Genomic DNA, 27,385 nt, shown 5'->3' with positions numbered 1-27,385 from the left:
ATCTAGCACTGCAGAAACAAGCCAAAACAGTGAAAACAATGCAAACTGCTAATGTTATAATACTATTCAAAACACGCAGTATGGTTATGTCCTCAAGGAGCTAAAAGCAGCACACAGTGCTAACATCAGTAGAAGGCACAATTCTACTGCTATCACAACAATGGCCAGAATCAGAATCAGAAAAAACTTTATTGCCAAGTAGTGTTTCACACGTATGAGGAATTTGCTTTGGTGGTAAGGTGCTACACATAGACTATCAGGATCTGTCTGGTTTGAGTTTGTTTACTTTTCTCAGCCAGGTGTTTTCTGTTCATTCAGGGTTTATTAAATCTCTTCTATTTAATTTTTGTTCCTTTCTGATTTCTGGTCTTTCATGTGTTTACTTACATTTTCCTTTAGATCTGTTTTCCCTTGGTTGTGTTATCTAGTCTAGTCTTTGTTTATCTTCTTTTCAGTTCCTCATGTCCTGGGTATTTCCCTTGATAATCAGGTTCAATTAGTCACTCCATCTGTCTCCATGCAGCCCTGGTTCACACTTGTGTCATATATCCCCTGATTAGCCTATCTCCCAGTTCATTGGTTCTCACTTCACTTCCCTCAGTTCATAAGCTCTCTGGTTTTCATGGTTCCTCCCTGGTTCCTTCTTTTGATACTATGTATACACTTCATTACCTGCCCTGCGTTTTTGCCCTGGTCGGGTTCTGCGTTCTTCCATGTCTGTTGCCTGGATTTTCATGTGGCTAAGGTTTTTCAGCTGCCTGAGTTCCATTGCCTGGCCAGCTGTAAGTCTGTTTTTCTATTAAACCTTTCATCTACTCCACTCAATCCTGCATTTGGGTCCTACATCTAAAACAAAACATGACATAGACAAACATACAGCTGACATAAATACATTTGGAAATACATAGTTAAAACGAAAACCAGTTGTGTAGGAATGATCTGAGAAAAATAGAGCACCATGGCAAATATTAAAAATATAAAATAACAAAAATATAGAATTAAATGAAATAGTATTTACATGTGATGAGATATTCGCACTATTTGCAACGGGAAAGTTTCAGTGTGCGACCAGTGCCTTGTTAATGAAGCTAGCTGCAGATGGGAAGAAGCTGTTTTTGTGGCGGGAGGTTTCGGTCCTGATAGACCGCAGCCTCCTGCCAGAGGGGAGAGTCTGAAACAGTTTGTGTCCAGGGTGGGAAGGGTCATCTGTAATATTTCCTTGCTCGCCGTCATATCAACACAACAATAAATTAATGTCTAAAATAAAGTTTGTTAGCGTTATTTGCAGCATACCGCTTTGCTGCGTCCGTCGTTTCCATAGACAGAAGGAACTGACCCCTTAATCAGATGAAGTCATTCAGCAAATTCGTCTTGATACTGGTGGAGGTTGCTAAAGGTACTCGTCCTTGAAGTGGGGGAAATGGAAATTCCACTACTGATGTGGGTAGATTTCCTTGAAAATTAAAATTTAACCAGGCACTACAAAGAGGTTCTGATGCTGGTTGACGGTGAAATGAGTTGTGTGGGTTAATACACCTAACAGCTGAACCGAAATTATCCTCTTTTAGCGTAGGCTTACTTGAGCTTGGGATTACAAAATCGCAACAAGAAATAAATATGATGGATATGCAAAGTCCAAGACTGTACTTAGCTGTTCTACAGCAAATACTGTGACATAATAGTTGAAAAAACATAACGGATGATAGAGAAAACTGAAGAGACTGAAAAATATAACCTAAACAGAATATAAAGATATGAAGCCAGCACCTGGAGAGACTAAATTCAACTTTTCTGCACTCCTACAGACCCCAAGTACACAACAAACTGTATTTAAAGGTTAAAAAACTGCACTTTGCATATGTCCCCTTTAAACCATCTTTAAGTTCTAGAAAGAGTGTCCCATTCAGCCCTTCAGAGAAATACAACCAGTACATACGTGAATAATTGCATAGTCAATGCTTCTTTGTTTATTTTCAGAGATTAATTTTAGAGCTGTCAAGGTCCATTGAAATTTGAGTTTTATCCATTTGTTTCTTGGTTTGGTGCATTTTAGTTCATTCTCGAAGCTTACATACTCTGAAAGAACTGAGAAATCTGTTCTCTCTTCCAGGGATGCAAGAAAATAATATAAACCAAAACTGGTATGTGATTGGTCAGAAATTTGAAGTGTGTGTAGTTAATGCAGAACAGTGAAAATGCCTTTATATTTTACAGTATTCCTGTCACTCCCTCCCAGGAATTTTGCAACTGAGTTTATCCTATGGTTTGAAAAATCAGAACTAGAATCAACTTTATTCTTGTTCAAAAACAAACTTCTTGGTGGAATGATTTACAATCTAAATCTAAAAATAGGGCTTAACTGTATACAGTCATATTCAATAAATTAGAATATTATTGGTTAATTATTTTCAGTAACTAAATTCATGTAATAAAACACATTATTTAGATTAATTCCACACAGACTGATGTTTTCAAGCTTTTATTTCTGTTAATTTTGATGTTTTTCTGCTTGCAGCTAAGAAAAAAATGGCATTTAAGGTTAGAATATTACAACAGACCAATAAAAAAAGAAATATTTAATACAGAAACATGGACTTAATGAAGAACTTGTTTAATACCTGCTTAATGGTTGTTACTTTCAAAGGGTGCTTTTAAGCTGATGAAAAATCCCTTGCTCTTATTTGATGGGCAAATTATTTTGAATTCAAAACTTATTTATAGAGCAACATGTTTTAAACACATACTCTCCTTCTTCCCACATTTTACAATTTAGAAAATAAAGTCATAATCAAACAGGCATAAATAGCACAAGGGAATTATTGACTTTTCAGGTTCCTTAGTAATGTCGCACATTTCATTAGTATCTCGTCAATTAATGGGAGACCAAAAACAGCTACTAAAATTTGTTGCAGTTCTGAAGATAATCTATACCTCAGGGCTTCATTAAATGCTTTTATAGCAGATATCTTGGTTAAATATTAACAGTTAGAGACAGAAGCCATCAGGATGGTTGAATTGTTTAATAATGCATCATAAATGGTCCACATGGAGACAATTCATGAGACATCAGGTAGCTTCTCTGCTGATGATTTTGCTAAAGTAATAGCTTTGTTTCATTTTAGGCTTTAATTATCCATACAAGTAGTTCCAAAGGTGCCTGGGCCTTATTTCATATTTTATGAACATTCACACATGAGGCTAATGCTGTTTTTGTTGGTATATTTTAAAACAACTTAGTAGCAGATCAATAATTTCTGCCCCTAGTTGCAGAGGTACTGATTGCCTACATTTTCAAACTGAACTTTCCTTCAGCTACTGCAAGAAATATTTTTTTGACTATACCTTAATCTTGTAGCTAGGGTTGTTAAGTGCTTTATGAGTACAGTGTTGAATATTTAAATGTCACATTTATGAGATTTGTGTAGATTTATGGTTTTACTCACGTTTTAATATTGGAGCAAATTGAATATTCACACAATGTGCTCAGAGTAATAATGTCCTTGCGGAAAATGAAAGAAGAGTTGTAAACATGAATAATACAGTGAAACAGGGAGAGCGCCTGAATGAAAAGCATACATAGAAAGCAAAGATAGAAAGAGAACAAAGGGCTGAAGTGAAGAAGCAAAAGTTCTAGAAGAAAGGAAGAAAACTTACTTCCACCTTTATGCTTCACAACTATTCACACTGAAGCATGTAAATAAAACACCTCCGTTTATTCTTTCATGGCTGACAGCAATGCAAATATCGTTGGGATGGATTGGTGAATTGAGCTTTAATGTTTATTGTGTTAGTTTGTTTCTCTGCTTCTGTAGTTCATTAGTAAATTAGTATTTATTCTTCTAAGTTAACTACTTATTATTTGCCACTTGTTTATTGTTTTGTTTTTTATGCCAACTGTTCTTCATGCCAGTCTTGTTCAGTTAGTTATTTTTGAATTTTGTCTTTTGACTAATACTCCTGCACTAATTAAAAATTAGCTTTGTTTGCTTGTCATCTTCTTGTTTTTCATTTAGTTTGTTTTGGGCCTGTTTTTAAATTCAACATGTTTAAATAAATGAGAAACTAAGAATGAAAATCCTAAAATCTTCATATGTTTGGTAATGCTGTCCTAATATTCTTCTGCAGAAGGACAATGGAGTGTGTGTTTTAATTACTGCATTGCTAAAATACACATTTTGTTTTTATGTCAGAGACCATTTGATTGTTATCCAAAATTGCCTGTTTATTCAAAGAGTCCATGATGCATGCACTGTAGACAGGTTCCCAGGGTCTTTAGATGAGAAACAGGCCCACAGCATCACAGATCCTCTACCACATCCAACAGTGGATATTAAGTGTTTTTCCACATAATAATCCAGTTTGCTAAAAGTCAACTTTATCTTTACCTCCTTTGCCTTCATGTTCCTTGTGCCTGGGGTCGGTTTAAACTTAATTATTTTTTTATGAGTGTACATATTGACAATTTTAGGTGAGTAGCTGTGTTCTTAGAACCATTTTTATGACATTTCAAAATTAATAAAAATCTGCCTTATTTTTACTCTGCTTAATTTAATATACAAAAAGGACACTGAACAACAACATCAATAAAACATAGTTAAGCACTGGACAAAATCCAAAATTATTGTATCTTTCCATTTTTGTGTTATTTCTACTGATCGTCGAGTTAATGTATGCTAATCCACTGCACAGAGAGGGGCTTATAACAATTTTTCAGCCAAATTGTAACACAATTTGTGATGCTGTTTAAAGGGAAAACTATACTGGAATTTTTACTACTGCCAGCTGGTGATCAAAAATCAGATTTTTAAATGGTGTGTAACTCATGTTTGCATTGTGGTTTATAAATACTGTCAGGCTTTAGAGATGCTAGTTGGGACTGCAAGAAATTTAGCAAATATAAAATATTTTAAAGAGCTTTTATAAATTAGGACAGCTTTTTTTTAAATAAATAGTTTGATTTGTGGAAATAAACTCCCTGCTTTGTAAACCTCTATAAAATTTAAAAAAAATACAGTCTGAGAAAGATAAATAATTTACTACATTTAGAAGTTATGTGATAACTCTGTGTGTTGGCTCCTTGGCTGTGGAAAAACAAACCAGTTCTAAATGGTTTCTCCAAAACCAGTCCTGCTTTACCACTGGAACTGATTTGGAGACCCCCAAACATGGAGTTTAAACAAAAATTCAACATGGAAGACTCACCATCATGTCCAGCTTCGTCTAATTACTCCTCCATGCGGCTCTGCTCCACCAATCAGCATCAAGTCTGCATTTCTCCCCGGCCAATCATCCTTCGGTTCCCAGAGAGGAAGAAATCTCTAAATCTAACCCTAAGATGTTCATTCAAGCGCATGTCATTCTCAGCATCCAGGTTTTCCACGGGGGTCGAGGGGCAAAGAACATTCATTACTAAACTGTTCTAATTGCATCCCTGTCATCACTTTGTGAGTTTTTCCAGGTTGAAATATCTTTACACATAAATGTAGTGAAAACAAAAATATATCCTCTTTCAAGTTTGTTCATCTGTCATGAAGTAATGAAGATACTCTGGTTCTTACCCGCATCTGAAATTATTTAAATCTAACCTGAAATGTACAAAAAAGATGAAATGGAAAATGCTTGCATAAAAAAAGACCCACTCCATGATTCAACAACTTGTAGAACTATCTTTACCAGTAATATTTTAAAGTTGTCATTCCCTTTATGAATTTGTCAGTCTCTTACATCATTGTGGAGGAATCCTGGCCTACTTGTCTTTGAATCATTCACAGCAGCTTTACTGAGATCTTATTGAAATTTTGCAGTGATTTGTTTCAACAGGGCTCTTGTAGTCTCAACTATAACAAAATTTTCTCAGATTGATTGGCAGCAAAAAATGCTTCCCTGAAGTCATTGCCGATGTCTTTCCAGCTTGGCATTATGTTGAGGCCAGTAAACTGCCAAAGCTCCTGCTATTATAGAGGGGTTTACCTCTACTAAAGACCAATTAAACAGTAACATTAGATCAGCAGTTGCTTTCTTTCTTTAATTCATTAGAGGCAGCAAGGGTGTACACAGTATTTCACAAAATATCTCTAAATTTTGGCTTCAACATTGTTTTATGAATAATAACATGGTATAATATATTGTCTGTGGTTTTGTGTGCTTGAGGTCAAATTCAAATTAGAAACCTGATTAAAAAAATTTATACTTTTTATTATATCCAGATAAATGCTTTCTTTTTAACACAACTGTACACATGAATATTAGTCACAACAAAGATAAAGAGCAAAATAAAGTAGAAAAATAATCCTTTTTTTTTGTTTTGTTTCTGCAGTCAGTCACTGGACGACTACAGATGACTTCCAGGCTTTAGATTTTTTCATTTGCAGAGCAATACAGCTTTATGTCTTCAAATACATTTTGCCTTTCAACATCTCTTGCTGCTCTTCAGTCTTTATTTATTTAAACTATTATACAACTGGTGAAAATAATGGGTTGAGGTTATTTTCTACCTGTGTAGGGATATGTGTGTGTGTTTCATTTTATAAGCAGATTTCTTTCTGTTTCCTTCAGGTTGTCGGGCAGTAACGTGCCCTCGCCAATCGTTAGCAACAAGAACTGGCTCCGACTCCATTTTGTGACCGATAGCAACCACCGTTACCGGGGTTTCAGTGCACATTATCAAGGTAAGATGAGATTGAATCATTTACATATATGCACACAATAGTGCATTTATAATATTTTGTGGTTAAGTATGGTACACAGCACTCCACTAGTAAAAAACTTTTATAAAAAATTTTTTATTTTTATGTCCTCCACATACCTCCTTAGTTACACTTCTTTAACCCAGTCATTTCATCTCAACAATACTTTTCTTTTCATCTCTCTACTTTCCTCTTTTTTCTCTTTTTTATGCAGTTACCTTTTTGTCTGGAATAGATGGTGTTTTTATTTACACCTAACTTCTTTTTTTTTCTTAATTCTCCAGCTTTCTGTTTCAGTCTCAAAACACCTCTTAAATCCATGCAGCACTATAGGTCACTCAGAAATTTCTATAGTCTTAGCCTGAGGCATGCAGTGCACCTGCAGCACACACAGTGAGTAATATGCAGAATCAGAGGGTGTATTATGGGAAAGTGATGGAAAGCCCTTTAAAGAAGGTGAAATGTGGTATTGTAACGATAGATTAGACCCTTGCATGCAGAGCCTTATAACTTGGTTGCAACTCTGCATGTTGTTCTGATAAGCTTACAAAACCCAGCTGTCCTACAGGTCAGCAGACAACCTACAGATTTAGAAACTGACCTGCATGTCACTACATCCCACTGAGCCACCCTTCTTACCTTCACTCATTCCACTTACTGCAGCTCATCTATTTTTTAACTCTCGGGAACAAAGTCTCAATGAGTCATCGTCCTGCAAACTTTTTAAAATGTCAAAACAAAATTTTTAAAGACTTATTTCATTTACAGTCAGTGATGCAATGTGATTTCCTGCAACCTTTTTTTACATGAGTGTATTTTTAGAGTGCACTCTCTCTCACTCTCTGAAACAGTAATTATAGTCTTTTGCTCATTTGTAAAGGCTGCTGCCAGCATCTTAATGTCTTTGGGCTTATATTAGTCTCCTCACAAGCATAAGTCACATTCTCCCTCCTAATCTTCTCTGACATGAAAATTTGGTACATGAGTAACCGGGTTTTGAAGTAGAAATGAGCAAGTGACGAGACTGACACGAGCCAACTCAGTCCTGAAATGCTGCTTAAAACGCTTGTAATAAGGAAGCTATCTTACCAAAAGAGAGCCATGAAAAGGCTTTCACACCCTTTGAACATTTGCACAATTTTGCACTTGACAAACAGAAATAACAGTGCATTCTTTTTAAATTTTGTGTAATGGAGAAAGCCAATGTAGTCCACAATTGTGAAAGGGAAGTACAATTCTATATTATTTTTCTAATATTTTTTAATAGAAATCAAACAATTGTGGCAGGCATGGCAGGAATAGTTTAAAAGAGGGTTGGGTTATAAAACAACATGAGAAGTAACATTTCACAGAGCACTGTTCAATCAATCAGCATGAAAATGGAAAGGGTACGGCACATCTGTAACCCTACCAAAACATGGCTGTCCACCTAAACTGACCTAGGAAAGGAGATCATAATCAGAGATGCAGCCAAGAGACCCATGGTTAATGGAGCTAGTGAGATCAATAGGTCAAGTGCAAGAATCTGTAGAGGGATAACATTTTGTGCTACATAACCAAAATGCTACATATGGAGGCAAACTAACACTTTTCATCACCCTGAACACGCCATTTCCACTAAGATATTTACTGCTGGCAGGATCATGCTGTGCAGATACTTTTCTTCAACAGTTAAGGGAAAAGCTGTTCAGAGCTGATAGAAAGATGGATAAAATTAAAACCGAGACAATCCTGAAAGAATACTTATTCGATGCTGCATACAAATTGAGACTAGGTTGTCAGTTCATCTTCCAGCTGGACAACGGCCCTAAAGATACAGTCAGAGTAACCATGGAATGGTCTAAATCAAGTCATATTAATGGCCCAAAGTCCAGTCCTAAGTCAAATTGAGAATCTGTGGCAAGACCTGAAAGTTGATGTTCATATAAACTCTCTTTGACAAATTAGAAAAGTTAATTCTCTAGATAGCTGCAGTTGACTTGCAGCTTTAATGGCATCTATTATAGAAAGTATTGACAGGGTGGGGGGATACAGTTGGATACCAACAACGTTTTAAAACCTTCTACTAATTTCCTTCCATTTCAATTTGTGTTTGTCTACTGCCTAAAACTCTAATGCAATACATTGAAGTTTGTGGTTTTAAAGCGACAAAATATTAAAGAAGAATACTTCACAACTATTATGCAAGACTTTTAAACACAGGTTAGACTCTGCCTTAAAATGATTCAAAATGTTATATTTTACCTACATTGTGTGTTATTTTAAGCAATTCCTGACATTGAACTGGAGTATTTGCATGAATATTTAGATGAAAAAGTTTTCAAAATGCTTGAACAGAATTTTTAAAAATAAACTAATGAAACAGGCCTGGACAAAAATGATGGTACCCCTGAAAATAATGTGGACAAAGGGACATGTTAAGTCAAGGTGTGTCCATTAATTAGCATCACAGGTGTCTACATTCTTGTAATCAATCAGTGGGCTTATACAGTGCCTTGCGAAAGTACTCGGCCCCCTTGAACTTTCCAACATCTTGCCACATTTCAGGCTTCAAACATGAAGATATAAAATTCAATTTTTTTGTGAAGAATCAACAACAAGTGGGACACAATCGTGAAGTGGAATGACATTTATTGGATGTGTCAAACTTTTTTAACAAATAAAAAACAGAAAAGTGAGGCCTGCAATATTATTCGGCCCCCTTGTGTTAATACATTGTAGCGCCACCCTTTGATTCTCGATTGGATTCAGGTCTGAAGTTTGACTTGGCCATTCCAACACCTGGATACGTTTATTTGTGAACAATTCCATGTTAGCTTTGGCTTTATGTTTTGGATCATTGTCTTGTTGGAAGATAAATCTCCATCCCAGTCTCAGGTCTCTTGCAGACTCCAACAGGTTTTCTTCCAGAATGGTCCTGTATTTGGCCCCATCCATCTTCCCATCAATTTGGACCATCTTCCCTGTCCCTGCTGACGAAAAGCAGGCCCAAACCATGATGTTGCCACCACCATGTTTGACAGTGGGGATGGTGTGTTCAGGGTGATGAGCTGTGTTGCTTTTATGCCTAACATATCGTTTTGCATTGTGGCCAAACAGTTCGATTTTGGTTTCATCTGACCAGAGCACCTTCTACCACATGTTTGGTGTGTCTCCCAGGTGGCTTGTGGCAAACTTTAAACGAGACTTTTTATGGATATCTTTGAGAAAGGGCTTTCTTCTTGCCACTCTTCCATAAAGGCCAGATTTGTGCAGTGTACGACTGATTGTTGTCCTATGGACAGACTCTCCCACCTCAGCTGTAGTTCTCTGCAGTTCATCCAGAGTGATCATGGGCCTCTTGGCTGCATCTCTGATCAGTCTTCTCCTTGTTCGAGATGAAAGTTTAGAGGGACGGCCGGGTCTTGGTAGATTTGCAGTGGTCTGAAACTCCTTCCATTTCAATATGATTGCTTGCACAGTGCTCCTTGGGATGTTTAAAGCTTGAGAAATATTTTTGTATCCAAATCCGACTTTAAACGTCTCTACAACAGTATCTCAGACCTGCCTGGTGTGTTCTTTGATCTTCATGATGCTCTCTGCGCTCTGAACAGAACCCTGAGACTATCACAGAGCAGGTCCATTTATATGGAGACTTGATTACACACAGGTGGATTCTATTTATCATCATCAGTCATTTGGGACAACATTGGATCATTCAGAGATCCTCACTGAACGTCTGGAGTGAGTTTGCTGCGCTGAAAGTAAAGGGGCCGAATAATATTGCAGGCCCCACTTTTCAGTTTTGTATTTGTTAAAAAGGTTTGACACATCCAATAAATTTCATTCCACTTCACGATTGTGTCCCACTTGTTGTTGATTCTTCACAAAAAATTTGAATTTTATATTTTTATGTTTGAAGCCTGAAATGTGGCAAGAGGTTGACCAGTTCAAGGGGGCCGAGTACTTTCGCAAGGCACAGTATATAGGGCTACAGGTAGTCACTGTGCTGTTTGACAGGGTGTGTACCACCACTCAACATGGACCAGAGGAAGCCAAGGAAAGAGTTGTCTCAGGAGATCAGAAAGAAAATTATAGACAAGGATGTTAAAGGTAAAGGTTATAAGACCATCTCCAAGCAGCTTCATGTTCCTGTGACTACAGTTGCACATATTATTCAGAAATTTAAGATCCATTGGGACTGTAGCCAACCTCCCTGAACGTGGCCGCAGGAGGAAAATTGATGACAAAACAAAGAGAGGGATAATACAAACGGTTACAAAAGAGCCTAGAAAATCCTTTAAAGACATTATAGGTGAACTTGAAGCTCAAGGAACATCGGTGTGTTGGGACCCAGCTATGGGGACAACATAAATAGCCAGTATGAGTTTCCTGGAACTTTCAAAATAAATCGTAATAACCTACTTCCAGCACAGCCAGGAAAAGGGGCAACAGCGGACTTCCCGTGAGATCACTGTTCAAATAAAATCACCACTTTTGCAACAAGCTGACCTCTTCCACACGCGTCCCCAGAGGAACTGGATGGCGGGACACAGCGCGCTAATGTCTCTTTGCTGGCAAACAGACATAACTCTTCAAACTGGATCCAAGAGTGTCATACGATCATGCGATCATATGCACTAAGTTAAGTAGGAATGAATTGCTGTTTGTGTATCCGGTATTCATTCATGAGCGGGGGTAATTAAGGTACAAGCTTCACTTGACTTTTCTCTCTGAGGTCTACAGAAGCAAACTGTGTTCCAGAGAGTTCCCGGCAGAGACCCTGTCTCTACGACAATGAGTGGAGCAGTTTTCCTGGTCTGACAGAAGGACAACGGGACCGCATCACCGTGGTTACAGCAGTAACGTGCAGTTTGGCCGGCTGACAGAACGAGCCGCCCCACCCCACACCTACGGAGGTTAGCTGCAACTAACCCTTTGTTCATTGTGGATGCTTTCTCGTCGCCCTGGACATCTTTTCCTCAGCACAGTTCACGTAAGAGGTTAGGTTTGGGCAGAGAGAAGTAATTTAGAATGAAATAATCTAAACATTTTTCGTTTCATGATGTTTGGTTTTGTTTGTGTTGAAACTCAGCTATCTTAGTGCTAGCAGATTAGCTGTAAGCACATGTGCTCATTTTGCGTGTTCTGTGTTTTTTATGTTTTTGAAGTTAAGACAAACTTTATTTCAAGGGTGATTTTAAACACAGGAGATCAGCCATAACGCGCCGTCCACACTTATGCATTTTAACCCTTTTATTAATGGTATTTTAATAATATGTGTTTGATTCTGATGATAAGTTATAAGCTTCTTTTGTTAGCTTCAACTGCTAACCGCTAAGAACACGTGGTTGCCTGTTTAGCCAAAAAGGTTGTTTATTATTTTACTTAACTTGATAACTAAGTAACACAATTAAGCCCATTTCCCAAAGATGTGGTTCTTATTCAAAATAATATTTCTTTAAATATTATTTTAATAAATAAAAGCAGCTAATTAAACACCATTGAGAATTGGTCATAAAGAGCTTTGGTTTTATTCAGCAAATCATTCTTTAAAATATTATTTTACTAAAATAATATTTTATCCGATCTTGCATTGTGAATGATTGTCTAAAGGTATGCTAATTATTGCTTTAGTTAATTCCAAGATTAACTCAACTTCAATTCCAGATTCTTCAAGATAATCCTTGGTTCTCAAACATAAATAACATTGCACGGTAATGTTGCATCACTTTATTGGTCGTGGTTTTCAACCATCTTTGATCAACTTGTTTATATTGTACATAGCCCTATATGTTGTACATAGACTATTGTACATAGTCGTCCTTGTTCTTTAATTCTGCTTGGTAGTTTAGTTGGATAGTTTTAGCATAGTAAAGAGTTTGTTGATTGAAATATGTTTGACTTGAGTTGACTTATTTGTGTTAATAAATTATTGTATTTTAAGAAATTGTGTGAATTAATTCCGTGTGTGTGCAGAGTTTTGCTTTCAATAATGTCAGAGCTTGGCTCATCCCTTTCAATTTTGTTCTAATACCACCGCCATATTGGGCTGGTATTCACAGGACAACCCTTAACAGACCGAAATATTATTTAATAAAATATTAAAGTATTAATATTAAATGTTAAATAATATATTTATATTCATAATTACAACAAGTGTCAGATCACACCATCCGTTGTTTGAGGCAAAGGGGACTTAATGGGAGGCGACCGAGGAGAACACCATTGTTGAAGACAAATACTAAAAAAAGCCAGACTGGAATTTGCCAAACTACATGTTGACAAGCCACAAAGCTTCTGGGAGAATGTATATGGACAGATGAGACAAAAATGTAACTTTTTGACAAGTCACATCAGCTCTATGTTCGCAGACAGAAAAATGAAGCATATGAAGAAAAGAACACTGTCCCTACTGTGAAACATGAAGGAGGCTCAGTTATGTCCTGGGGCTGCTTTGCTGCATCTGACACAGGGTGTCTTGAATCTGTGCAGGGTATAATGAAATCTCAAGACTATCAAGGAATTCTAGAGAGAAATGTGCTGCCCAGTGTCAGAAAGCTTGGTCTCAGTCGTAGGTCATGGGTCTTGCAACAGGATAATAACCCAAAACACATGGCTAAAAACACCCAAGAATGGCTAGGTGGACAACATTGGACTATTCTGAAGTGGCCTTCATGAGCCCTGACCTAAATCCTATTGAACATCTTTGGCAGTAGCTGAAACATGCCGTCTGGAAAAGGTACCCTTCAAACCTGAGACAACTGGAGCAGTTTGCTCATGAGGAGTGGGCCAAATAACCTGCTGAGAGGTGCAGAAGTCTCATTGATGGTTATAGGAATCGTTTGATTGCAGTGATTACTTCAAAAGGTTGTGCAACAAAATATTAAGTTAAGGGTACCATAATTTTTGTCCAGGCTGTTTCATGAGTTTATTTTTAAAAATAATTCTGTTGAAGCATGTTTGAAAAGCAATGTCTGACTTTCATTTGTTCATTTTCATAGAATTATTATTCATTATTACCTTTGTCAGATTCAAGTTATTTCTGTGACCATTCTGGGTTTTTATTCATTAACCGAGGGGTACCAACATTTTTGTCCACTTGTGTATGTATCAGTGGCGGATGCTGGTCTTTCAAGGAGGGGAAGCTCAATTTCACGATTGCTGATTCGCTCATTTCACTGTCAATCAAAAAGGGATTCAGCCTCAGACAGATCATCCAATCATCATGCAGAAACTGAGCGTCCGGGCCAGCCCATTGCCCCATAGACCCCCAGAGACGCTGAGCGTCCAATGGGTGGGACAAAGCCCAGCATTTATCCAATGACTCGTCTCGTTTTGCTGCAGCCGAGGCTGCCCCATAGACCCCCAGAGACGCTGACGTCCAATGGGTGGTACAAAGTCCATCAGTTTATGTTTCGCTATTGAACTCACTGTTTAAAGCACTGTGAAGCTGCGGGAATGAGTGAGAGGAAAGCCGCGTCATTACCAGTGATAAGAAGTTGATTCTGAACAAAGGTTGAGCGCATTGTAGCGCATATTTAGTCAATGACATGTACACACAACAGTATATATTTGATCACTTATTTTTTGACATTTTAGGGGAAGCTGAGCTTCCCTTGCAGTCTTAGAGCAATCACCACTGGTATGTATTTCTAGTGCATTAAAATTGGGGTTCTGCTTGGAGTGTAAATTTGTAAATTTTAAAACCGTTTTGCACTCTTGAATAGCTAAAAAGTTCATCCCTCTTTTAAGATTTGTGTAGGCTGCGATCAGGAAGAAATGTGACCCATAAACTGAAGGTAAAAGAAGCACCGCATGGAGATTATGAATGGATTGTATATATTATCTATCAGTTGCATTTAAAATACCAATGAACATATAAGGGGGAATGAAAGGTAATGTCTCCAACTAAACGACAGGTAGCTTCCAGATTATTCGGAAGTTGCTGTCTCTTGTTGGTGTAACTAATGACCCTTTTTACATGGGCCCAAACATGAAGAGATGAAGAACATTTTTTGAAACTTCATTAGGAACATTCTTTCTTGTTAATGAAGATTATTCAAGACTGATTACGCGACACTCTCATCGGGTCAGTGCTGCAACATTTGCATTTAGAATTTTCCATAAATTACATAGCAGTGCCACATATGTACATATTACATCTCTGAGTTGCAGAATGGTTGCCAAATATTTTTTACATGTCTAAAAAATCTGTTATAGCCTGGCTTATCATTTGATAGTGCTGCCAAGGTACCAGAAGCACAGAAAGGTGATAATGGTATGTTATTTACTTAAAACTGTATCTTCAGACAGTATCTTCAGATCTTAAGTGTGTAAATACACACATAGACCAAGTTCTACATGTGAACAGTTGTTTCACCCACAGGCTGCTCCATCACTGCAATTTATTTATAAAGGTGACTTCTTTAATTATATTCAGACATATACTTGACCAATGTTGCAAAAATACAACAATGAAGATGTTAATAATAAACATACTCAACCTATATATCTTCACATCCTTTCTTATTGCTCTATTATGCCATCTTTTGCTATTTGTTTTGTCTATTTTTGTCTCTCTTTTTTGGCCTCCTGTAACTCTGGGCCCTTTTCCAGGCTGTCCTTCAGACATATCATCTGATTGATTGACTGACAACCTGACCAAACCCCTTGAGATTTGCCCTTAATTCATTTTAATGATCTTAACCACTTTAAAAGGTTAATCAGCATGTTAATGAGCAGTGTCAGTGGGAAAAAGTTTGTTGATCAATTAGAGAAGCTTTAACAGGCTTATGATTGATTAACTGCTTCCTGTCAGCTGTCAGTCATCTCCATTACTTTGTTAGTTAATACGCTTTAGCGGAAGTGCTTGGCGGGTGGTTTAAAAGGTTACTGAATTGGAAATTGCTCTGGATTTCTCAAAAGCATTCTGATTTATGCTGCAAGACCTTGCAAAAGTATTCATATCCCTTAAACGTTCTCACATTTTGTTTCATTATAACCAAAAACTTCAATGTATTATACCGGGAATTTTTGTGATACCACCACAAAGCAGCGTATAACTGAAGTGGGAAAAAAAAAAAACATTACTTTCAAGATTTGCTGACATGCATCCAATTGTCTTACAAAATTACCCAATTAGTCCACCTGTATAAAATGTACTCAGTATTAACACGGCTATAATTTGAAGAAGTTTGTTAGAGAACTTTAGATAATAAATACCATCATGTAGACCAAAGGACAAAAAAAACTAGTCAGGGAAAAGGTTGAGGAGAGGTTTTAGGCCCCACAAAAAGCTTTCAACATCTCACTGTTCAATACATCAACAGAAAATGGAAATGGTGCTCCTACAAAGCTACAAAAGAATGCTCGACAGGGTGGGCAATGACAGTATTAATAACAAATACTGTTATATTACCCATGGTAATTATGCAGAAGATGCAGAGATCACAGCTCAGGAAGTTAGAAGACGCCCTGTTTAAAGTTTACTACAAGATAAATAGCAGAAACAACAAACAGAAAAAGTTGCTATGATTAGATGGCCTTTTTGCCATTTAGCCCAGATGCAAAAAAAAATAAAAAATTCACACCATGAAAGACGGTGCTGACAGCAGAGTCAGGGAACAAAACCTGTTAAAGCTGTTAAAGAATTGAGACCGGGGCAGAAGTTTTCTTCTAGCCGTCATAATCCACCGCTGTTTGTGTTTTTGTTTTCATCAAATCTCTGCCATATTGAAGTTCCTGGTTTCTGTTTCCTCTTTGTTTAGTGTCTTTGCGTGTCCGTAAGTTTTCTTCATTAAAATATTGGATTTCCATCATAAATCTGCCAATGTCCTTTGCCACTATGGTCCTCAGCAACCCTCAGACATTCTCTTGTTTCAAAAAGCCACCAGTAAGAATCTTATTCACCAACTGCTGCTTGGATTTTAGCTTTATTTTGTGCATAGCATTCCCTATGTTTACTAACCTTACTTGATTAAAAAAATGTATCTTGTTTTTTTGTTATTACTGCTTGGGGTCAGTTCCACCCAGGACACCATATGTTCTTCTGGTCCAGCACATTCTGCCTCTCTCCAAAGGCCTTCAGCAGCGTGCAAGGGGTTAAATATTTATGGCTTAAACAGCATTAAAACAAGTCCAAATTTGTCTCTAAATGAACAAATCTGCCTTGGCAGGGTTGGTTAAGTTTATAAGACATTGCTTTGAGACCTCATAGGGACACGTTTGGCTTTAGGTAGTGCCAGGCTGTTTTCCTTCTGTGTTCGTGTGCATGTGTGTATTTGGATGTGCATGTCTATGCTTGTCTGTGTTTGAGGGTGAGCATTTTGGCTTATGATAAAATAAATAAATATAAAACTCCTGCTTCTGCTGCAGCCCAAATTATAAAGTTCTGAATTAATGATAATCTCACAGTGATTTATGTCCAAGTTTGTGAAGGAAAGGGCAGTGGGGTTGGTGAGACAAAAACAAAACACTTCAAGAAAACAGCAGCTTAAAAGAAACTGAGGAGGAGGTAAAACAGTAGGGAGAAATGATTAATGGGGCTTGAGAAAAGAGACAGACAGCCGAAGAGCAATGGGGAGTTTAAGAGGACAAGTCATTTGGCAAGATGGTTTGGCTAAATATTAGTATTAAAGAATTTATAATGTCCTGCTGTTATAAATGGCTTCTGTTGGCCAGTTTAGAGGGAAAAAGAGAGGCATTTGTGTGTGCAGGCACTCATTTGTGCAGAGGCTGCATCGTGTTCATGGTTCTTGGACACAGGACAGGAGTCTCGCTCTCAAACTAGTCCATTTGGTAAATAAAAGCCTGCAGCTCTGGTGCACAGCTAAAGCAAATCTACCAATTATTTTTAATTGACATTTAAATGCTTAATTGATGCTTCAAAATATTTCCAGCTGCCAGGGTTTTAAGACATGCCATTGGCATTATGTTGGTAGACCTAAATTGAGGGAATTAAACATTTTAATTCAAATATCTCTCCCCACAGGGACAGTGTGTTCTTCTGAAAGGGTGAAATCACTTCTATTTAAACCTTTTCCCTCTCATTCGCAATACATGGCTGCCATTCTTACTATTTTATGCAAACATAAATCAAAATGAAATAACAAAAATAAGGTTAGCTGAGGTAAACCTGGTTTAATCCATGCCTTCTATTGTAACATTCATTCATATTTAATTTATTTTCTTTTTCAGTAAAATATTTTTGCTAAGATGGCATTTATTATGTTATGTTCACGGTCTTGCTCAAAGCTAAATACAACCATAGCTATTAAGCGCCTATTGCTACGTTTAATAAAAACGTGGTTACATTTAGTTAGGTAAACATTTTATACCTCAGGGAAAATATGTGTAGAAATATTTAGTTTGGCCTAATGTAGAACAGTCATAAATTAGTATGAAATATCCAAAAGAAAGTTACTGTAAAACTTTTACAATTCAATTCAATTCGGTTTATTTATATAGCGCCAATTCACCACACATGTTGTCTCAAGGCACTTCACAAAAGTCAGGTACATACTTTACAATTAATCCTAACCATTGAGTCAGATTCAGTTATTTATTCAAATTGGATAAAAAGTTTTTCTGTCCAAGGAAACCCAGCAGATTGCATTGAGTCAGAGACTTGTAGCAGTCACTCCTCCTGGATGAGCATGTAGTGACAGTGGACAGTCCCTGGCATTGACTTTGCAGCAATCCCTCATACTGAGCATGCATGTAGCGACAGTGGAGAGGAAAAACTCCCTTTTAACAGGAAGAAACCTCCAGCAGAACCAGGCTCAGTGTGAGCGGCCATCTGCCACGACCTACTGGGTTTTAGAGAACAGAGCAGAGACACAAAGAGAATAAAGAAGCACTGATCCTGGAGTACTTCCTATGGGAAGGAAAAGTAAAGGTTAATGGATGTAACTATTTTAATCATTTCACCTAGAAAGAATGAACAGTTAAACTCGGAGCCAGTTTTCAAGGTTAGTCTGAAAGAGAGCACATAGAGTTAGTCACAGTAAAAGCTCAGTCAATTACCATGTCTAGGAGAGAGAAAGGGTTAAACACTGAAAGACAGGGCCATGTGGATCATCGGTAGAGGGTGAGCATTAAGTTGTTGCCAGCAGAAGCTTGGACGATGCCCCTCTCCAGAAAGGTGTCACAGGTAGACACAGAGTGAGGTCAGTTGTAGCTTCTAGGAAGAGAAAAGAGGGGGAACATAAAGTTAAAAACTGAAATAACAGCAAATAATGCAGAAGTAGAAGGTAGTGTGAGAATGTAGCGAAGAGGGTAAAAGTGGTCATTATGTCCTCCAGCAGCCTAAGCCTATAGCAGCATAACTACAGAGATAGCTCAGGATAACCTAAGCCACTCTAACTATAAGATTAATCAAAAAGGAAAGTTTTAAGCCTAACCTTAAAAGTAGACAGTTTGTCCTTCTAGAGCCCACTGATGGCCATGGTTATACTAAAAACCACAACAATTGGGATACATCTCTCTGTCAGATTGACCATAACCATTGGAAAAGAGAGGAGGTCATACAAGTAGCAGAAATGGAGGGTGTGTTTGCACCTCAACCATAACTGAGCCGGTTTAGGCTAAACCTGACTCCCCCTTACTCCATCCAACAGGGAGGGAAGAAGATGGAGGTAAAAAAATAAGGAAGATAGCTCAGGATAACCTAAGCCACTCTAACTATGAGCTTTATCAAAAAGGAAAGTTTTAAGCCTAGCCTTAAAAGTAGACAGGGTGTCTGCCTCACAGACTAAAACTGGGAGCTGGTTCCACAGGAGAGGAGCCTGATAACTAAAGGATCTGCCTCCCATTCTATTTCTAGAGACTCTAGGAACCACCAGTAAACCTGCCGTCTGAGAACGAAGTGCTCTGTTAGGAACGTATGGAACAATCAGATCTCTGATGTATGATGGAGATAGATCATTAAGGGCTTTATATGTGAGGAGGAGAATTTTAAATTCTATTCTGGATTTAATAGGGAGCCAATGAAGGGAAGCTAAAATAGGATAAATATAATCTCTCTTTTTAATTTTCATCAGAACTCTTGCTGCAGCATTTTGAATCAGCTGAAGGCTTTCAACTGCATTTTGTGGACATCCTGATAGTAACGAATTACAATAGTCCAGCCTTGAAGTAACAAATCCATGGACTAGTTTTTCAGCATCACTCCTGGACAGGATATTTCTAATTTTGGCAATGTTCCGGAGATGAAAGAAGGAAACCCTAGAAACCTGTTTAATATGGGATTGAAATGACATGTCCTGGTCAAAAATAACACCAAGGTTTTTTACTTTATTACCGGAGGTCAATTTAATGCCATCCAGGTTAAGTGATTGACTAAGCAGTTTCTTTTTTAAAGACTCTGGTCCAAAGACGACAACTTGTCTTGTCTGAATTTAGAATCAGAAAATTTAAAGTCATCCAAGTTTTTATGTCTTCAAGACATGCTTGTTGTCTATCTAACTGGTTGGGCTCATCAGGATTCATGGATAAGTAAAGCTTAGTGTCATCAGCGTAACAGTGAAACTGTATTCTATGCTGCTTGATAATTTTATCTATTGGAATCATATATACAGGTCCTTCTCAAAATATTAGCATATTGTGATAAAGTTCATTATGTTCCATAATGTCATGATGAAAATTTAACATTCATATATTTTAGATTCATTGCACACTAACTGAAATATTTCAGGTCTTTTATTGTCTTAATACAGATGATTTTGGCATACAGCTCATGAAAACCCAAAATTCCTATCTCACAAAATTAGCATATTATTAAAAGGGTCTCTAAACGAGCTATGAACCTAATCATCTGAATCAACGAGTTAACTCTAAACACCTGCAAAAGATTCCTGAGGCCTTTAAAACTCCCAGCCTGGTTTATCACTCAAAACCCCAATCATGGGTAAGACTGCCGACCTGACTGCTGTCCAGAAGGCCACTATTGACACCCTCAAGCAAGTGGGTAAGACACAGAAAGAAATTTCTGAACAAATAGGCTGTTCCCAGAGTGCTGTATCAAGGCACCTCAGTGGGAAGTCTGTGGGAAAGAAAAAGTGTGGCAGAAAACGCTGCACAACGAGAAGAGGTGACCGGACCCTGAGGAAGATTGTGGAGAAGGGCCGATTCCAGACCTTGGGGGACCTGCGGAAGCAGTGGACTGAGTCTGGAGTAGAAACATCCAGAGCCACCGTGCACAGGCGTGTGTAAGAAATGGGCTACAGGTGCCGCATTCCCCAGACCTGGGCTACAGAGAAGCAGCACTGGACTGTTGCTCAGTGGTCCAAAGTACTTTTTTCGGATGAAAGCAAATTCTGCATGTCATTCGGAAATCAAGGTGCCAGAGTCTGGAGGAAGACTGGGGAGAAGGAAATGCCAAAACGCCAGAAGTCCAGTGTCAAGTACCCACAGTCAATGATGGTCTGGGGTGCCGTGTCAGCTGCTGGTGTTGGTCCACTGTGTTTTATCAAGGGCAGGGTCAATGCAGCTAGCTATCAGGAGATTTTGGAGCACTTCTTGCTTCCATCTGCTGAAAAGCTTTATGGAGATGAAGATTTCGTTTTTCAGCACGACCTGGCACCTGCTCACATTGCCAAAACCACTGGTAAATGGTTTACTGACCATGGTATCACTGTGCTCAATTGGCCTGCCAACTCTCCTGACCTGAACCCCATAGAGAATCTGTGGGATATTGTGAAGAGAACGTTGAGAGACTCAAGACCCAACACTCTGGATGAGCTAAAGGCCGCTATCGAAGCATCCTGGGCCTCCATAAGACCTCAGCAGTGCCACAGGTTGATTGCCTCCATGCCACGCCGCATTGAAGCAGTCATTTCTGCAAAAGGATTCCCGACCAAGTATTGAGTGCATAATTGTACATGATTATTTGAAGGTTGACGTTGTTTGTATTAAAAACACTTTTCTTTTATTGGTCGGATGAAATATGCTAATTTTGTGAGATAGGAATTTTGGGTTTTCATGAGCTGTATGCCAAAATCATCCGTATTAAGACAATGAAAGACCTGAAATATTTCAGTTAGTGTGCAATGAATCTAAAATATATGAATGTTAAATTTTCATCATTACATTATCGAAAATAATGAACTTCATCACAATATGCTAATTTTTTTAGAAGGACCTGTATAGTAAAGAGAACTGGCCCAAATACTGAACCCTGTGGTACTCCACAATTAACCCTGGAGTTTAAAGATGATTTATCATTTACATAAACAAACTGGAATCTGTCAGACAGATAAGATTTAAACCAGCCTAACACTGTTCTCCTGATCCCTACAGCATATTCCAGCCTTTTTAAGAGAATATTGTGATCGACTGTATCAAATGCAGCACTGAGATCTAACAGGACAAGTACAGACACAAGTCCATTATTTGAAGCCATAAGAATATCATTAGTGACTTTCAGCAGAGCTGTTTCAGTGCTATGATGAGCTCTGAAGCCTGACTGAAACTCTTCAAACTGGTCATTGCAGTGTAAATGCTCTCACATTTGATTATCAACTATTTTCTTAAGAATTTTAGATAAGAATGGAAGATTGGATATAGGTCTGTAATTTTTCAAGTCATCTCGATCAAGCAAAGGTTTCTTAAGTAAAGGTTTAATTACATCTACCTTAAAAGCCTGTGGTACATATCCATTTACTAAGGATAGGTTAATCATGCCTAAAATGGGGCTGGTAATCAGAGGGAACACTTCCTTAAATCATTTGGTTGGAAATGGGTCTAACATACAAGTTGAAAGTTTAGATGAAGCTAATATTTCTGATAACTCTGGAAGCTCCACAGGTTCAAAACAATTCAAACACAAATCAGGTTCTGCAGTTATTTCCAATGTTGTCTCACTTGCTGATGATGAAGTAATCATCTTAAGGAGTATGTCAATTATTTTCTTTTTAATAGAATCAATTTTATTTTGGAAGAATCCCATAAAGTCATGACTGCTGAGAGCTAAGGGAATGGATGGCTCAATAGAGCTATGACTCTGTGTAGGTTTAGCAACTGTACTAAAGAGAAACCAAGGATTATTCTTGTTCTCTTCTATTAATGATGAGAAATAAGTTGTTCTAGCTTGGTGAAGTGTCTTTTTATACAACAGTAAGCTATTTTTCCAGAATAAGTCGGAATCCTCCAGGTGTGTAGAGCACTATTTTCTCTCCAATTTTCTAACATTGCGCTTTAAAGTACGCAGCTCTGAATTAAACCAGGGAGCTAGCCTCCTGTTAATTATTACCTTCTTTTTCAAGGGAGCTGCATTGTCTAATGCACCACGCAATGATGAAGTAACACTATGAACAAGAGAATCATTTTGTGAAGGGGCAGAAGCAAAATTATTTCCCTCCACTGTGCTCTTCTGTGATAATGGGGAAATCAAAAGTGGAACAGATTCTTTAAAGGTTGTTACAGCATTGTCTGATAATGATCTACTATAATGAAATTTTCTTTCAGGTGTGGAGTACTCTGTTAAAGTAAACTCAAAGGTTATTAAAAAATGGTCAGACATGACAAGGTTATGAGAAAATATTGTTATGTCTTTACACTCAATGCCATTTGCCAGCACAAGGTCCAGAGAATGAAGACAAAGGTGGGTAGGTTTGTTAATGTTTTGAGCAAAGCCAATTGAGTCTAAGATAGCATTAAATGCTATATTTAAGCTATCACTTTCAGTGTCAACATGAATGTTAAGATCCCCCACTATAATAACCGTATCTGTATTTAACACTAAATCAGATAAAAGGTCTGAAAACTGATCTAAAAATTGAGAGTAAGGGCCTGGTGGATGGTACAAAACAACAAACAGAAGTGGTTTTAGTGCTTTGCAATTTGGATGAGGAAAACTAAGGATTAAATATTCAAAAGAGTCGTAGCTATTGATTGGTCTGGGACTAATCAATAAATCGGACTGAAAGATGGTTGCTACTCCTCCTCCTCGACCAGTATTTCGAGGAATGTGAAAGTTTAAATAATTATTAGGAGTTGACTCATTTATAGTAACATAATCCTCTTGCTACAACCAGGTTTCTGTGAGGCAAAATAATTCAATCTGATTGTCACAAATCAGGTCACTAACTAGCAAAGTCTTTGAAGAGAGAGATCTTATGTTCAGTAAGCCACATTTAATTGTTTTATTTTTATTTTTAGTTGTGTTTATTTTTATTAGATTTTCCTGATGTCCTCGTTTGAGATTATTTTTTAATCTATTCAATTTTGGCTGTGGATGAGATGCTGTCTTAATAGGGTAATGGGTGGGTAGAAGTACAGAAGCTGCAGAGAGGATTGTTAAACTACGACCCTGCTTCCTGGTCTGAACCCTGGGTTGTCAGAGGTTTGGAGAGCTAATAAATTCGGCCAGATTCCTAGAAAGAAGAGCTGCTCCATCCACAGTGGGATGGATGCCGTCTCTCCGGATCAGACCAGGTTTTCCCCAAAATGTTCGCCAATTATCAATGTAGCCCACATTGTTTTCTGGACACCACCTAGACAGCCAGCGGTTGAATGACAGCATGCGGCTAAACATGTCGTCACTGGCAGATTGGGGAGGGGACCAGAGAAAATTACGGTGTCCGACATTGTTTTGGCAAACTTACACACCGAAGCAACACTAACTTTGGTGACCTCCGATTGACGTAACCGGGTTTCATAACCGCCAGCGTGAATAACAATCTTACTGTATTTACGCTTATCCTTAGCCAGTAGTTTCAGGTAGGATTTGATGTTTGATGTTGCCAAAGTATAACCAGAACTGACCCACTATGGAAGAAGCGGTAGAGAATGACTGACTAATTCAATTGTATGCTTGTACTCCTTATAGTAGTGACTGTAGGACAGAAAATGCTTTATTGCATGTTTTTTTTTTTTTTTCCAAGGAACCATCTTGTATGCAAATAGTGTTATAATTGTTTTTGAGAACTGATGAACCATGAACTGAAAATGCCACTCTGTCTGCAGTGATTGTAAGAGATTTTCTTTACATTCCTTTCCATCTTCACTGTGAGTGGCAAAATTAATTTGGGTCATTGTCTAGTCTTCTTTGTCATAGTTCCAGTTGTTTTGTGCTTTCTAGTTATAGTTCTGACTGTAGATATGGGCAAGTTTCCTTATATAAATTTCACCATATCTACAGTTAGGAAACTTTTTTTTTGCATTCATTTTCTTTATTGTGAAAATCAACACACTTACATGAAAGTCTTGTTTTCTTGTTTATCCCATTTTGAAGAGTAGCTGAGAGAAATTAACCTCTGTGTCACAGGAAAACAGAACTATGTGGATTACAAAAGTCATATTCTTAGACTCTGTGATTAATAAAAAAAGAGAAGAATAAATATAAAATACAATTTGATTACACTTATTTTAGAGGAAAGGTTGCTTGTTCAGTATTTAGGTTGAATTTTTCTTAATATTTATGTGTGATGCTATTGCACATTGTGTTTTAAAATCTGTTATAGATCTATTATATAAAATGAAAATCAAAGAAAGAAGCCAGTTGGGTTGGGCATCTGGTGAAGATGCCCTCTGATCGACTTCCTAGGAAGGTGTTTTGGAAATGGCTCACTGGGAGGAAGCCTCAGGGCAGACCCAGGAGTTGCTGAAGAGATCACATTTCACAGCTGGCTTGGAAATGCCTCGGAGTAACCCAGAGCAGCTGGATGAGGTCATTGGGTAGAGGAAAATCTGAGGATTTTCTAAGAAACAGCACCAAATCCTTAAATTTCTTCTTAATCTGAAGCGATAGATTAGAATTCCTCATAAACCATCAAATAATAATTGAGGCGGGATCTCCATATGTTGAGATCAAAGCATAGGGATAATTGCCTTTCTGAGTGAATGCCAGTTATAAACTGTAATTACAGTTTGACACCTAAAGGCATTCTTGCTGACGCAGCTAATCAGATTGAACTGTTAAGAATTGAAATGTGATCCTTTTTTTACTCCTACAAATCCCATTTCTGGATTACACTTGTGTTTAGTAGGTTTACAGCAATGAAATAAGCATCTCAGGTTTGCAGCTACTTAACGATTCTTGGAAAAATCTGTAGAATCTAACAAAATGTTTTTACTTCTTCTTTGTTTTATTGTCATGCATAGTGAAACTGGCAGTATAAGTTCCAGATCTAACTGCAAGATTGTCATTGACCTGGTCTGTTGACCTACTTCAAGTTTGAATCCTTGTAATCATGGCAAACAAATCTAACAAACTTTGTGTTTAAATTGGTTTGATCCAAAAGTATATTTTTATATTTCTGATCTTTTAAGATCTTTTTAACTGAAACAAAAATGTTTTCATCTCCTGTTTGCTCAGCGAAGCAGACTCTGGTGAGCTACAGTCATTCATAAAGCCTCTAGCAAGAAATACATTTGTTAAGTGCAAATGAATGAAGGTCAGTAATGGCAGGACTTTGGCTTTCATCACTTGATGTACACTGATCTGAAAAGCTTTGGTCTCCAAATCAGTAAATGAACAGGGGTAAAAGTAAGGATATAGCTTTGCAGGCCCTACAAAATTAACCTTCCTAATATTGGAGTATTTAAAATGAATGCTGAGCAAGGTCTTTCTCATATAGTGATGTTTATAATTTAAATATGGAAATATAAAGAGGTTTGTTAAAACATACAGTAGTTAGTAATTTTTAGGTTTTTAAACATAAAGTTAGACCCAGCTTATTTTGGGTGATTGTGCCAAAGTGAGCAAACCACACAGTCAGATCAAACAGATGGTCAGTCAGACATTTTCTACCGCTTATTCCATAGCGGGAGCTGGTGCCTATCTCCAGCAGTCTATGGGCGGGAGGTGGGGTACACCCTGGACAGGTCGCCAGTCCATCGCAGGGCAACACACAAACAACCAAGCACACACTCATTCATACACCTAAGGGCAATTTAGAGTGACCAATTAACCTAACAGGCATGTCTTTGGACTGTGGGAGGAAGCCGGAGTACCCGGTGAGAACCCACGCATGCACGGGGAGAACATGCAAACTCCATGCAGAAAGACCCCAGGCTGGGAATCAAACCCAGGACCTTCTTGCTGCTAGGCAACAGTGCTACCAACTGCGCCATCGTGCAGCCCCAAACAGATGGTATATATCAATAAACAAGTTTGCAAAAGGAAAGTGATGCAAAAGGTGCTCTTTTTATATTATAGGTACGTCATGAGAAAAAAACAGTTCTGAAAAATTACTTTTAATGAAAATAAATATGTTTATGTGACCGATTATAAACAGTGCTCAGAGATCATATTATGACCACAGCCTAATTGCCAAAATAGCCCTGAGCCATTAAGGCATGGACTCCACTATAGCCCACCCTGAAGGTGGGGTGTATCTGGCACCAATATGTTTGCAGCAGATCGTTTCAGCCCTGTGAGGTACCAAGTAAGGCTTCCATGGATCAGACTTGTTCGTTCTGTACATCCCATAATGCTCAACTGGACTGAGATATGTGAAATCTGGAAGCCAAGTCAACACATAAGACTCGTTGTTAGGCTACTAAAACTATGCCAAAGTAGCATCCACATGGATGGCAGGACCCAAAGTTTCCAAAACATTCCCTAAGCATCATACTTCCTCTGCTTCAAAAGGAGAAAAAAAACACCTTGTTGCATTGCTCTGTGGTCTGGTTTCAATGCTAAGATGCTAATTGTTAGCACATTCAACAGTGGTCAGCATGATCATAAATAGATTTGTTTTGATGGTTATGGCATG

The 27,385-nt window shown here is 37.9% G+C and overlaps 1 protein-coding gene across 1 annotated transcript in view; it reads left to right on the top strand.

Moving 5' to 3' along the window:
* csmd3b (CUB and Sushi multiple domains 3b) overlaps positions 1–27,385 on the top strand; it is a 642,003-nt gene that overhangs the window by 365,243 nt on the left and 249,375 nt on the right. Inside the window, exon 8 of the mRNA XM_047383297.1 lies at positions 6,556–6,668. Within this exon, the coding sequence (XP_047239253.1) occupies positions 6,556–6,668 (113 nt within the window). The remainder of the gene's footprint in view (positions 1–6,555; positions 6,669–27,385) is intronic.

Source organism: Girardinichthys multiradiatus, chromosome 13, assembly GCF_021462225.1.
Source record: "Girardinichthys multiradiatus isolate DD_20200921_A chromosome 13, DD_fGirMul_XY1, whole genome shotgun sequence".
NCBI classification, from domain to species: Eukaryota; Metazoa; Chordata; class Actinopteri; order Cyprinodontiformes; family Goodeidae; genus Girardinichthys; species Girardinichthys multiradiatus.
Note: the sequence above shows the minus strand (reverse complement) of the source record. Positions and strands in the feature narration are given on the sequence as shown.